Source organism: Chrysochloris asiatica, unplaced genomic scaffold (genome assembly GCF_000296735.1).
Source record: "Chrysochloris asiatica unplaced genomic scaffold, ChrAsi1.0 scaffold00011, whole genome shotgun sequence".
Taxonomy (NCBI): Eukaryota; Metazoa; Chordata; class Mammalia; order Afrosoricida; family Chrysochloridae; genus Chrysochloris; species Chrysochloris asiatica.
In genome coordinates this window covers 3191305-3204794 of record NW_006408529.1, presented here as the reverse complement: position 1 = coordinate 3204794, position 13490 = coordinate 3191305, and the positions used below count along the sequence as shown (strand labels likewise).

The 13490-nt window shown below is 36.6% G+C and overlaps 1 protein-coding gene across 1 annotated transcript in view; it reads right to left on the bottom strand.

The window, feature by feature from the left end:
• The window catches only part of NEIL3 (nei endonuclease VIII-like 3 (E. coli)), an 88380-nt gene that overhangs the window by 21215 nt on the left and 53675 nt on the right, over nucleotides 1-13490 (bottom strand). The window contains exon 6 of the mRNA XM_006834417.1: nucleotides 9320-9486. Within this exon, the coding sequence (XP_006834480.1) occupies nucleotides 9320-9486 (167 nt within the window). The remainder of the gene's footprint in view (nucleotides 1-9319; nucleotides 9487-13490) is intronic.

Genomic DNA, 13490 nt, shown 5'->3' with positions numbered 1-13490 from the left:
ATGTACTATAAATTCCCTTTTTAGTTTAAACTAATTTGAGATGGGTTTCTTTCATTATAATTCAAAGAATCCCTTTACATTTATGGTTTTGAAGATGGTAGCTATACAATCAAACATGTTTCCCTAAACAATGCTATCATATCAAGAATAACCCATCAGTGGGAAAGATGTTGGAGTAGGCAGATATGTTGAGCGAACCATCTACAATGAGGACATTAGAGACCAAGTGAAACAGATACAAATGGTGATCTTGGAACCCTATGCTTCATAGAAAAGGATAGAGAGGTGAACTGAATGCCAACTGAGAGAGGAAGCTGAATGGGAATGGTGAGAGAGGACAGAGACAGATGGGTTGTTGGCTGACTTGGTGCAGGGTTGACACCTTTAGCTTTTGCTTTTGATCAGCACAGCGACCTGGAGGCCCAGGATATTCAATGGTGGTTGGAGGCAAAGGGGTATGATTCTCCCTTGTTTCCTATGACCTCCTAGTGGCAGGAACATGGTCAGCACTGTCCTTGCCTTTCCACTGGCCACTAGCATTCCTTTATGAGCAGCCACTGCTATGCCTGGGGTATGGTGCTAAGTGTACTACTTCTATGTGTAGAGGCTGATGAATTTCACCTCATTAGCTCTTTTATTGCTGTTGTCTGTTTTGGGGAGATAGCAATTGTGCCCATACAGCCCAGCCACATTCATGCTTGCTATGGTTCCAAACACTGGGCAAGCACCACTATCCATTCCTATACCACCTGATCAATGAAACCTGGCATCCAACATCAGCCAAATTCACCCTGAACTACATTACAACAAAGAGCAAACAAGGAACTGAATATACACACACTTCTGTTCTCTATCACATCCACTGGAATTCAGGTGGTGAGTGACTAAGAACACATCAACATATGATCAACAATTAAGTATAAATACAATGACACCTCTATGTCTGGGAGAAACAGATGATTTCAGCTTACAGTAAGAAAACAAGACTGAGCAGCTCAAACAAGTGACCAAAATATACACTTAGAAAAAACAATACCAGAAATTATATTGGAACTACCTTATAAGAAAATTCAAAAGAATGATATTTAGGTACCTTCAACAGATTAAGAGAATGATCAAGAAAATTGCAGATACAAGTAAGGAAGACACAGGGAAACTATGAGAAGAATTCCAGAAAACACTATAAGAACAAATCGATAAATGAAAAATTAGAAAGCATAAAAAAACAGCATCTAGAAATCCATATTAGTATTAATATGTCAGAAATAGATAATATATGAAAGGGTAAGAGAAGTAGAATTGAATAATTGGAAGGCCAAATTGGTGTGCTATAGATAAATGTCTCAATACTCATCTGCTAGAGAAGCAACCAGAAAAAAATAACAATAATAACAACAACAAAAAAATCCAAATAATGCCTAAGGATTATGTGGGACACCATCAAGAAGAATAACTTACATGTGATTGAAATTTCCAGAACAGGAAGAGACTAAAAAACCACAGAGAAAATTGTTGAAGATTTGTTGGAGGAAAACTTCTCTAACATCATGGAAGATGAGAAGATATGGGTTCAAGACATTGTATGAAATTCAAATAGTATAGACCCCAAAAGAAAATCACCAAGACTTGTAATCAAACTTTTCAAAACTAAAGAAAATCCCCGTGAGAAAAAAATTTTTTTTAATTAAAACAGCTAAGAATTACATATCTTGCAAAAAAACTATTCCTCAAATATGACAGTGAAGTTAGGACATTTCTAGAAAAACAGAAACTAAAAGAATTAGTAAAAACCAGACCAAATACTAAAGGAATTCTTTGGACAGGGAACCAACAAACAGCAGACAACAACCTGAGACCAACATACTTGACAATATCACCCAGTACTCAAACCCAGATATAGACTCATCCAAAGTAAAACTAATCTATACCACTGAAATTAGAGAACCGGAGTTACTAGTTTGTAACAATAACAAAAGTAAAAGAGGTCACATTACAGTAACAGAACTTTCAAATGGTAAGGAAGTCAAGTAGACTTTAAGAAACAACATTAAGTAAATAAAGACAAACCTAACTGTAATCCTAAAGAGCTCTGGTAGATCTGGTAGGGACTACGAGTTGGGCTGCAAACCGCAAGGTCAGCAGTTTGAAACTACCAGCGGTTCCGTGGGTGAAAAATGAAGCTTTCTGCTCCCATAAAGACTTACAGCCTCTGAAACCCTATGCAGGGTTGCTATGAGTCACAACTGGCTCCATGGCATACCACCACCACCACAGCCACCAACAACCACTGTAACCTTAAAACTAGACCAAGTTCTTCCCCTAACTTAATCCCTACCTCTCACACTAACCCTATTGTTGTTTAGTGCTGTTGAGTTGGTTCCGACTCATGTTGTTGTTGTTAAGCACCATGGAGTCGGTTCTGACTCATAGTGACCCTGCACAGGGTTTCCGATGCTGCAAACATTTATGGGAGCAGAAAGCCTCATGTTACTCACGCGGACAGCTGGTAGTTTCGAACTGCCGACCTTGAGGTTAGCAGCCCGATTCCTAATCACGCTATCAGAGCTCCTTGGTTCCGACTCATAGCAGTCCTTTATAGGATATCCAAGGAGCAGCTGGTGAGTTTGACCCACTGACCGTTAGTTCAAACCTACCTTGTGGTCCAGTGCTTTATCCCACAGCACCACACCAGGACTCTCATATACTAACCCTAAACGTAACCATAAACCTAATGCTACAGGAAACCTAGCCTAGATCTAGCCATAATTCTAACCCTAACTCAAAACTCCTTAACTCCACAAATAAAAGAAAACAGAATATCCTAACACACATTTTTATCAGGTCTCCAAAGTACCCTAATGGCTCCACTCCTTCAAAAACTCTGCCAACTCAGACCTGCCTCAAAACTGGTTTTAAAACAGCACCTAAGTTCTCATTAGCTAGCAACCAGCTATTAGCAAATTTCTAAACTAGATTGTTTCTAAAGACCTGAATATATTTCCTTATTGGAAAAAAAAAAAATCCTCTATTCATTTTGACAAGGCACTATGCCTTTCTCCCCATGCTATTTTTCTCTTCGAGGAAATCCCTTTATTTGCTCTTGCCTTTGAGAATTACTACTTCCTTCTATCTAGACTCAAATATCACCTCCTTTATAGAAAGATGTTCTTGTTCTTCCCAAGGGTTACCTCTTCTATAATTTCCATTGACATTCAGACAAACATATCTCTTTCCAGACTTTCATTACAGGATTTTGTTTTTCTATTTACTCATTTAACAAAGGTCAGTGGTTCAAACTCACATTAGACCTTGAGCAGTTTGAAGGTCTATATTCCATTTTGTCTTTTTACTTCCAATACCTTACATAAAGTAAATTCTAATAAATATTTGTTAAAATCAATGGATAATGCCAGAAAGTTTCTCCTAAAGTGAATAGTACTCACATTCATAGCTAATATGTAATGAAGAGTTTTCTATAAATTACATAGGAATTTAAAGTGTGATGTGGTCAATGTAAACTGTAAAATACTAATCCAGACTATGTGTGCAATCTTCAGTTACAGAAAACACTAAAAATAGGCCAAACAATAATGGTTTTCCAACATTATAAAATTATTTTGCAGTGGATACTTTCTTTTTTGGAGTCATGGTATGACATTGTGGTATAAGCACTAGATAGCAAAGACAGTTTGAACTGCAAAGACTGAGGTTCAAACTCACCAACCGCTCCTTGGAAAACCTATACAGTGTCATTATAAGTCAGAACTGACTCCAAAGAACTTAACAACAAAATCAACTGCTTTTCAAACAAAGTCTTAAGCTGAACATTAGTATATAAACAGAAGTAACATAGATGGGAGAAGGGGCTGCACAGCCCAGAACATTCTAACAGTAGTATGCTTCACCTAATTTATGCATGACCTCTAAGGCTCTTACAGAAAAACCTTGAGCACTTAGAACTCAGTTTCAAAAACTTCTAGAATTGACAGGTACCTTGTATAGTGTATTTATTTGATTTTGAGGAATAAGGATTTTTTTTTCATCTTAAAAGCTATCCATTCATAAAAATCATATATGAGAGGTTTTAAGATGTTTATGAAAATAATTCATCTTAATTCCATTTTATAGGAACTTTTTTTTACATCTTAAAAGCTATCCATTCATAGAAAATAAATACAATGAGGGTTCTTTAAAACATTCACAGAAAAATTCCATGACCTATTAATCCATTTTTACGGGAACTTTTTTTTTTTCTTTAGTGGTCTAAGTCCAACAGGAAAGAACTTGTTTAAGTGAGCTCAGGTAGGCATGCATTGGGTTGGTTGGGAAAGGGTGGTAGTAGAACTTCCTGTTTGGGAAAACTGGATAATGGGGAATTACTAAGAGTGCCTGGTGGTGTTGGTAGTTATGTGCCGTGGAGTCGGAGCTGACTCATAGTGACCCTGTACAGGGTTTCCGAGGCTGTAAATCTTTATGGGAGCAGAAAACCTCATGTTTCTCCCGCAGAACAGCTGGTAGTTTCGAACTGCTGACCTTAAGGTTTGCAACCCGATTCGTAACCACTACGCTACCAGAGCTCCTGGAATCCTATAAATCCCAGTCCTAAGAGTTACCACAACCAATTCCTTCTGCTGCCCCATGAAACAGAGTTCCTGAGTGATCCATCATGTTTCTCCTTTTTTCCACCAGGACATCATTGAGAGTGTGTGTCATCAGTGTCTGCATAAGAATGCTGGTTGAGTGAAAGAACAGAAATTGAATTTGATTTAAGCTTGATGCTGCAGGGGTAGCCTTAGCCCAAGACTTAATGGTCATGGAGATGAGGCAGGTCCTGAGAAGGCCTGGGGCAGAGGTGACCTCTCCAGTGACCAGGGTCCTGTCTTCCAATTGTGGTGAAACCAGGCTGTCTTCAGTGTGTTTCCTAACAGCAAGCCTACAGCCCTCTGGGAGGCATGTTTGAAAACTCAGTGCCCATCTTTTTTCAATCATAGGTGTGTGGGTCCTGCATAGCTAAAGTACTTGCATCATCTGTGTATACATGTTGGAACACATATGTGTATCATGTGGATATGTATGTGAGGGATCAGAGCACATATGCATGTGACAGAGGAGTCAGGTCATTTTGTTTTATTTTAAAATATAGAGCCAGAGACTGTCCAGATTTAGAAAGACCTGAAGGAATCATGTTTGTTTGCTTGTAATTTTAAAACTTTTTTTTTCTTTTAATTGAGTTATGGGGGTGAGTTCAGTTCAGATCTGAAGGCTCATAGGGTTTTCAAGACTGTAGGGGTTTTCTTTTATTTTTAAGTGGTGAGTATGTATGTAAAAAAAAAAGAATGCCATTTTAATATTTTTTACAAGTACAATTTAGTGACATTATTTTCATCATATTGTATAAATATCATTATTATTCTTTCCCAGATTTTCCTACCATCCTTAACAGAAGCACAGTGAACAAGCAAGCAATGACTCTGGGTAACCACTAATAGATTGCTGTCTCCATATGTTTATATATTATATTTATTTATCTAAAATTTTTTAATTTATAATTTTATTTTAAACTGCTTTACCTGTCACTCAAGTTAACATGTGTCTACCCTCTGATATGGCACTGTAGGATAAGTACTGAATTGCTAGCCACAAGGTTGGTGGTTCAAACTCAACAGCTGCTCCTCAGAAACCCCATACAGGGTCTCTATGAGTCAGAACTGACTCGATGGCACTTAATAACAACAACAACCCTCTAGCCAGTTAATAATTTTCCCTTCTCTCCCATCCCTGGTAGCTATCATGTTTCCGCTGTCATCAAAGTTTTTTCTTGATTTTTTACAGCAGTAGTCTCATACCATATTTTTTCTTTTGTGATTGACTAATTTCACTCAGCATGATATCCTCTAGGTTCATTCATGTTATCAGGCTACATGAACTTTCTGAAGTCCCTTATAAGGAACATTAATCATAGAGACATTATGTACAACAGAATGAAACATTGCCTGGTCCTACCATGCTCACACTAGTTCCTACGTTTGAGCAAATTGTCACAGCCGCTGTGTTAGTCCATTTCATGAATGAAGTTCTTCTCTAGGGACTGCTGTCTCCTGATAACATGATATGAAAGTCCAAGTTTTGCCATTTTTGCTTCTAAGGAACTACTACAGTTTTGTTCATTCTTTTGACAGTCCATGGCATATTTAGCATTTTATGCTGGCATCATAACTCAAAGGCATCAATTCTTTCGTCTTCCTTATTCATTCTTCATCTTTCACATGCATGTGAGGTGATTGAAAATACCATGGTTGAGTCTGGTACATAGTAGTCTTCAAATTGACAACTTCACTTTTCACTTTTTTTTTTTTTTTTTTAACATTTTCAAAAGATCTTTTCGCAGCAGATTTGTCCAGTGCAATATGTTATGTTTCTGAATGCTGCTTCCATGGATGCTGATTGTGGAACCAAGTAAAATGAAATCCTAGACAGCTTCAATCTTTTCTTTGTTTTTCAAGATGATGCTTATTATCCCAGTTATGAGAATTTTTACTTTCTTTATGTTGAGGAGTAATCCATATTAAAGTCTGTATTAGTTGATATTCATTAGTAAGTGCTTCAAGTCCTCTTTACTTTCAGCAAACAAGATTGTTTCATCTGTATACTGCAAGTTGTTAAGGCGTCTTCCTTTAATCCTGATGCCATGTTCTTTTTCATAGAGTCTAGCGTCTCAGATTATTTTCTCAGCATACAGACTGAATAAGTATAGTGAAAGGATACAACCCTGACACATTCTTCTCCAGATTTTAAGGAAATCTTGAAATTTCTTTTTCTATTTGAGTGACTGCTTCTTGGACTGTGTGTCATGGCTTGGGTCAGGCGTACCCTAGTTCTGAAAGTACCATCTTTGCTTTTTAACATTTTAAAAAAGTGGATGCACACTTTAAAAAAAAACTTTAACACTTTAAAATATATTCACCTATATTACAAAAAATAGTTATTTGTGAGAAATAATTAAACCTTAAAAGTGTACAATATAATGAATTATCTAAACATATTTTAGAGCTCTATGAAAGGATGGAGATTAAAACCACCCAGTGCTTTCATAGAAGAAAAGACCTGGTGATCTCCTATGGAATAAAAGACCTGGTGATCTCCCAAAAAACCCTCCCATATGTGGGTAGTCGACTTTGTACTATAGAGTTGCTATGAGTTGAAATCAACTCAATGGCCTACAACAACAACAACAACAGAAAAATGAGATGAAGAAGTTGAGACGAAGGGGACATGGAGTAGTGTAGAGAAAAGTTACCAATTGTTGGTACCATCCTAACTATAAAACTAGCTTTTACTATTCAACACCTTGAAGCTTTCATTTTGGCTTGGCCAGTCTTAATATCATCTCTCCAACATGTCATGCTTATTAATGATTCAAGCCTTGTGGCTGGCCTTGGGTATTCTTTTTATTTAAATGACAGTTCTTCTCATTTACTTAAACAACATTCCAAGAATCTTTTTAAAGTACATATCAAATAAAGGTGTGCCTGACCCAAGCCATGGTATTTTTCAATAACCTTATATGCATGCGAAAGCTGGACAGTGAATAAGGAAGACCGACCATAGAAGAATTGATGCCTTTGAGTTATGGTGTTGAAGGAGAATACTGAAAGTGCCATGGGCTGCCAAAAGAACCAACAGACCTGTTTTGGAAGAAGTGCAGCCAGAGTGCTCTTTGAAGGCCAGGATTGCCAAACTTCGTCTCTCATACTTCGGACATATTGTCAGGATGGACCAGTCGCTGGAGAAGGATATCATGTTTGGTAGGGTGGAGGGTCAGAGAAAAAGAGGAAGACCCCCAGCGAGATGGACTGTCAAAGTGGCAGCATCAACAGTAGTGAGGTTGGCCCAGGACCAGGCAGTGTTTTGTTCTGTTGTGTATACGGTTGCTACGAGTTGGTACCAACTCGATGGCATTTAACAACAACAACATCAAATTATATGTTCTCTGAGACCTTCTTGATTTCTTTCCTATGTATAAAACCTCTAACATCCCTGAGGAGTTCTTAAATGGTACTAATGGCTAATATTATTGACTATAAGCCACAAGGATAGGGTTTGAGCCCACCCAGCAACAACTTAAAAGACAGACCTAGTGATCTACTTCTAAAAAATTAACAAATGAAAACTATATGGAGCACAGTTTTACTCTACACATGGGGTCACAGGAGTCAGAATTAATTCAAAGCAATTGGTCTGCATTAACATCCCTGATCTATCGTCATATTTAATGTCTGTCCTGGTGTGATGCTGTAGGATAAAGCATTGGAACTCAAAGTCAGTTTAAACAGCAAGGTGGGCAGTTCAAAATCACCAGCCTTTACAGGGTTGCTATGTGTTGGAACTGACACCATGACACTTAACAACAATGACAACATGTCTATATTACTTATTTTGGTTAATAATCACATGTACTTTATGAAGATATTTAAGTCTTTAATAAGCAGTATGTTGTTTTATCAACAAGATAGAAATCTATGCAAACATCATGTTCATAGTTTGTAGTAATATTTCTGAATGAAGGAAAGACTTTTGAAGATAGTTGCATTTTTTCAACTACTGACATAGCTATACTTATTGGTACTTATTTTAAAAAGTAGATCAAAGTTTAAGGCTGGAGTTAGTGATTTTTCTATGTGAATTCAGAAGTCATCCATAAATCATCTTTGACCCTTTCTCATTCTTTGGTGATGCTATTTCTTATTTCTTTCCTAAGTTTCAAATACTTATGTTCATTTATTAATACCTGCTATTTACAGAACTAAGGAGCTCTGGTAGCGTAGTGGTTATGATTCGGGCTGTGAACCACAAGGTCAACAGTTCAAAACTACCAGCTGTTCCGTGGGAGAAAGATGAGACTTTCTGCTCCCGTAAAGATTTACAGCCCCAGAAACCCTGTACAGGGTCGCTATGAGTCGGAACCGACTCCACGGCACATAACAACAACAACAATTTACAGAACTCGAGGCCAATAACATCCCTTTAAACTATTTATCAGAAGTCCTGGTGTGGCACTGTGGGTTAATACAATGGACTACAAAGTCGGTTTGATGAGCAAGGTCAGCAGTTCAAGCTCAGCTGCTGCTCTTTGCAAATCCTATACAGGGTGGCTATGGGGTGGAACCACCTATGGCACATTACAACAATAATAAACAGTATGGGAAGAAAGGCTTGGTTATGTTTCTGAAAAATCATCCACTAAAAAATCTCTAGCGCTTAATTCTACTTTGACATACACGGGATCACCCCAGCAATAGAAAAATAATATTTATCTTACCTTATGTCAACTTGTTGAGGATTTTCTTTTTGACACTGAGGGCAGAAATATGTCATTCTGTTGTTCTCCCCTAAGCGACACACAATTATTTTGCAGTGGCACTGACCACAATTAGGACGCTTATAAACCTTATAGTGTTTAGCTATAGCAGATCCTGCTTTATTGCACTAAAAAACAAACAAACAAACAAACAAATTAGCATATTATCTACAAAAGCAGTGTTGGGAAGGTGCCAAACCTATATTACTGTAAGTCATCTACGAACAAAATTTGTTAAAAATTTACATATGTTTGTACTTATGTGCATACAGTCTCTTCTAAGAAAGGGTATTGAAAATTACTTACATGCATATAATCTGTTCTTTTAACTGGGAAAAGGTATTGGTAAGAATCAGCAATCAGCTATATTTGACAACTAAGATTTGTGTGAAACAAGTCATTATTTCATAACTCAATAGCATTCAAAATTGTTCTTTGCATAGCTTTACCCTCTTATCTAAATGGGATATAAAAGTTCTATAATTTAAAATGTCTTTCATGCTTTAAGTTTTTTTTTTTTTTTTAATTAACCATAATTATGTGGTTACAAAAAAGAATAGATTAGCTTTAAATCTAATACTTTTTACAAAACCTAAGCTGCCCACAGTCAGGTTTAACGAGCAAAAATTAATTTCTAGGGGCAAAATTTAACAGGATTATCTCCTTTGTTGACCTGACAAAGGACAGTTTTTCATTTTAAATCTTATAGATTCACTAAAAAAAGAAAATATACATTCAAATGTCATTCGAGCAGAGAATATGTTCCATTTTGATGTAAGTTCTATTTCAAAAGACACTTTGGTATTTTCTGTCAAATTTAATTCCACTTACATATATTTAGAGCTCTTACAAAAAGAGTATTTTGGATTTATATAGCACTGTGAAAATCTAAAAGCCCCGAAATATGGCTCACCATTTAAAAGCAGAAAATTACACAAGTCACATAAAAATTTTAGCAAATTATTGAAATGCCTAATGTTAGTAGGAAATGGATGGTTTTCTATAATCACCTTTCCCTTAAAAAAAAAAAAAAATTTATAAAGAGCATATGAAATTTTAAAATAATTACAATTACTCAAGGAAGACATATAAAGCAAAATGTCTATTAACACCACGTTGTTGCTAAGTGCCTTCCAGTTGATTCTGACTCATAGCAACCCTGTGTAGTATTTCTGAGGAGTGGCTGGTGGGTTTGAACCACGGACCTTGTGATTAGCAGTCCAATGCTTATCCTATAGCACCATACTAGGAGTTAAGTAAATTAATGTAGAATTCAATGTCATCTGTTTCCTGTTGTTGCTAAGTGTCATTTAGTTGTTTTTGACTTATAGCAACATTGTGTATTTTCCAAGAAGCATGTACTTTCTAAACATAATAAAATTAATAATGTTGAATATAACAAATAGACATTAGAGAAAAAAAAGTTTATGATACTTTGTTTAAAAAATAAAACACAGTTATTGACATATCTTTATAATACTGTTGTTGTTTTAAGTGTCTTCAAGTCACTTCTGACTCCTAGTGTCCCAGTATAGGGCTTCGAGACTTTTAATCACCCAGGAAGCAGAGAGTTTCATCTTTCTAACATGAGCAATTGGTAGGCTTGAACCATGGACCTTAAGATTTTCAGTTCAGTGCTTATTCTCCTTTGTTATATATTGTTACTATTAAATGCCATCAAGTCAGTTCCATCTCATAGTGACCCTGTATAAGGTTTCTCAGGAGTGGCTGGTGAATTTGAAAAGTTGCCATTGCAGTTCAAACTGACCTTCACATCCAGTGCATTATACCACAGGGCCACAATTTGGGAAGCACTTATTTCATTTGCAAAAAACCTTGTGGTAAACAGATAAGTATTATTATCACATTTTACAGATGAAAAAATTAAACATAAATAAAATGATGTGTCACCATTTGTCAGAGAGTTTGTTGTACTGTGGTGACTTGCATGTTGCTGTGATGCTGGAAGCTATGCCCTGGGTATTTTAAATGCCAGCAGAGTCACCCATGGTGGACAGATTTCAGCTGAGCTTCCAGAAAAAGACAGACGAGGAAGAAAGAGACTGACTACTTCTGAATATTTGTTGTTGTTGTTAAGTACCGTGGAGTCAGTTCTGACTCACAGTGACACTGCACAGGGTTTCCGAGGCTGTAAATCGTTACGGGAGCAGAAAACCTCATCTTTTTGAATATTTAGTCACTGAAAATCTTATGAATAACCAACAGGGTTATTACCAGAATACTGAAACATGATGAAGAGCACAAGAATATTAACAGATATAGGGTGGGAAGATGAGCTGCTCAGCTTGGAAGGCACTCAGAATGAAACTGGGGAAGAGCAGCCTTGTCAAAGTAGAGTTGGCCGTGATGTCGCAAATGGAACAAAGCCACCACCACTTCATTTACTGATGAGCACATCAATATGAAGAGAAACAGCTATAAAAATCTGTTAATAATCAGAACATGAATGTACAAATTACAAATCTAGGAAAATTGGAAATGGTCAAAATGAAATGGAACACATAAATACCAATATGAACATGAACATTAGTGAGCAGAAATGGACTGGTACTGGACAATTTGAATTTGACAATTACAGGTCTACTATGCCAGGAATGATAAATTCAGGAGGAATGGGGTCATTTTCATCATCAAAAGAAACATATCAAGACCAGTCAAGAAGCACAATGCTGTTTGTGATAAAATAATATCTGTATGCCTACAAGGAAGACCAGTTAGTACAACTATTATTCAAATTTGCTCACAAACCACTAAAGCCAGTGAAGGTGATATTGAAGAATTCTACCAACTTCTTCAGTTTGAAATTGATCAAACATGTAATCAAGATGTACTGATAATTACAGGTGATTGGAATGCAAAGTTTGGAAACAAAGAGGAAGGATCAGCACATCGAAAATATGGCCTTGGTGATAGAAATGATGCTGGAGATTGCATGATAGAATTTTATAAGATCAATGGTTTCTTCATTGCATATACCTTCTTTAAAATACCGTAAAAGATGGCTATACACACCAACCGCGGATGGAACATACAGAAATCAAATTGATTACATCAGTGGAAAGACATGTTGGGAAAGCCTCATATCATCAGCCAAAACAAGGCCAGGGGCATACTATGAAACAGACAATCAATTGCTCGTATGCAATTCAGGCTGAAGCTGAAGAAAATTAAAACAAGTCATGAGAGCCCAAATAGGATCTTGAACACAACTCACTTGAATTTAGAGATCATCTGAAGAACAGATTTGATCCATTAGACACTAAATACTGAAGACCAAAAGAGTTGTGGATGACATCAAGAACATACAGGAAGGAAGCAAAAGGTCGTTAAGAAGACAAGAAGGAAGGAAGATACTAAAATGAATGTGAGAAGAGACTAAAACTTGTACTTCAATGTAGAGATGCTAAAGAAAATGGAAGAAATGAGGAACTAAAAGAGCTGAACAGAAAATTTCAAAAGGCAGCTCGAGAAGAAAAAGTAAAATATTATAATGACATGTGCAACGACTTGGAGTTAATAAACCAAAACTGAAGAACATGTTCAGCATTCCTCAAGCTGAAGGAACTGGAAAAAAATTCAAGCCTCAACTTTCAATATACAAGGATTCTATGAGCAGAATACTGAATGATGCAGAAAGCATCAAAAAAAGATGGAAGGGATACACAGAGTTATTGTACCAAACAAAAATGGTTGATATTCCAACATTTCAAGAGGTAGCATGTGAATCAAGAGACAATGATACTGAAGGAAGAAATCCAAGGTATACTGAAGACACTGGCAAAGAACAAGACACTGGGAATCGATGGAATACATATTGAAAAAATTTCAACAAACTAATAAAGCAGTGGAGGCACTCACTCATCTATGCCAAGAAATTTGGAAGACAACTACCTGGCCAACTGACAGGAAAAGATCCATAACTTGTACCCATTCCAAAGACCCAATGGAATGTAGAAATATTTGGGCAATATCAATAATATCCCATGCAAGTAAAATTTTGCTAAAGACAATGGAAAAAGGCTGCAAGCATACATTGACCAAGAATTTCCAGAAGTTCAAGCCAGATTCAGAAGAGGATATGGAGTGAGAAATATCATTGCTGATGGATGAT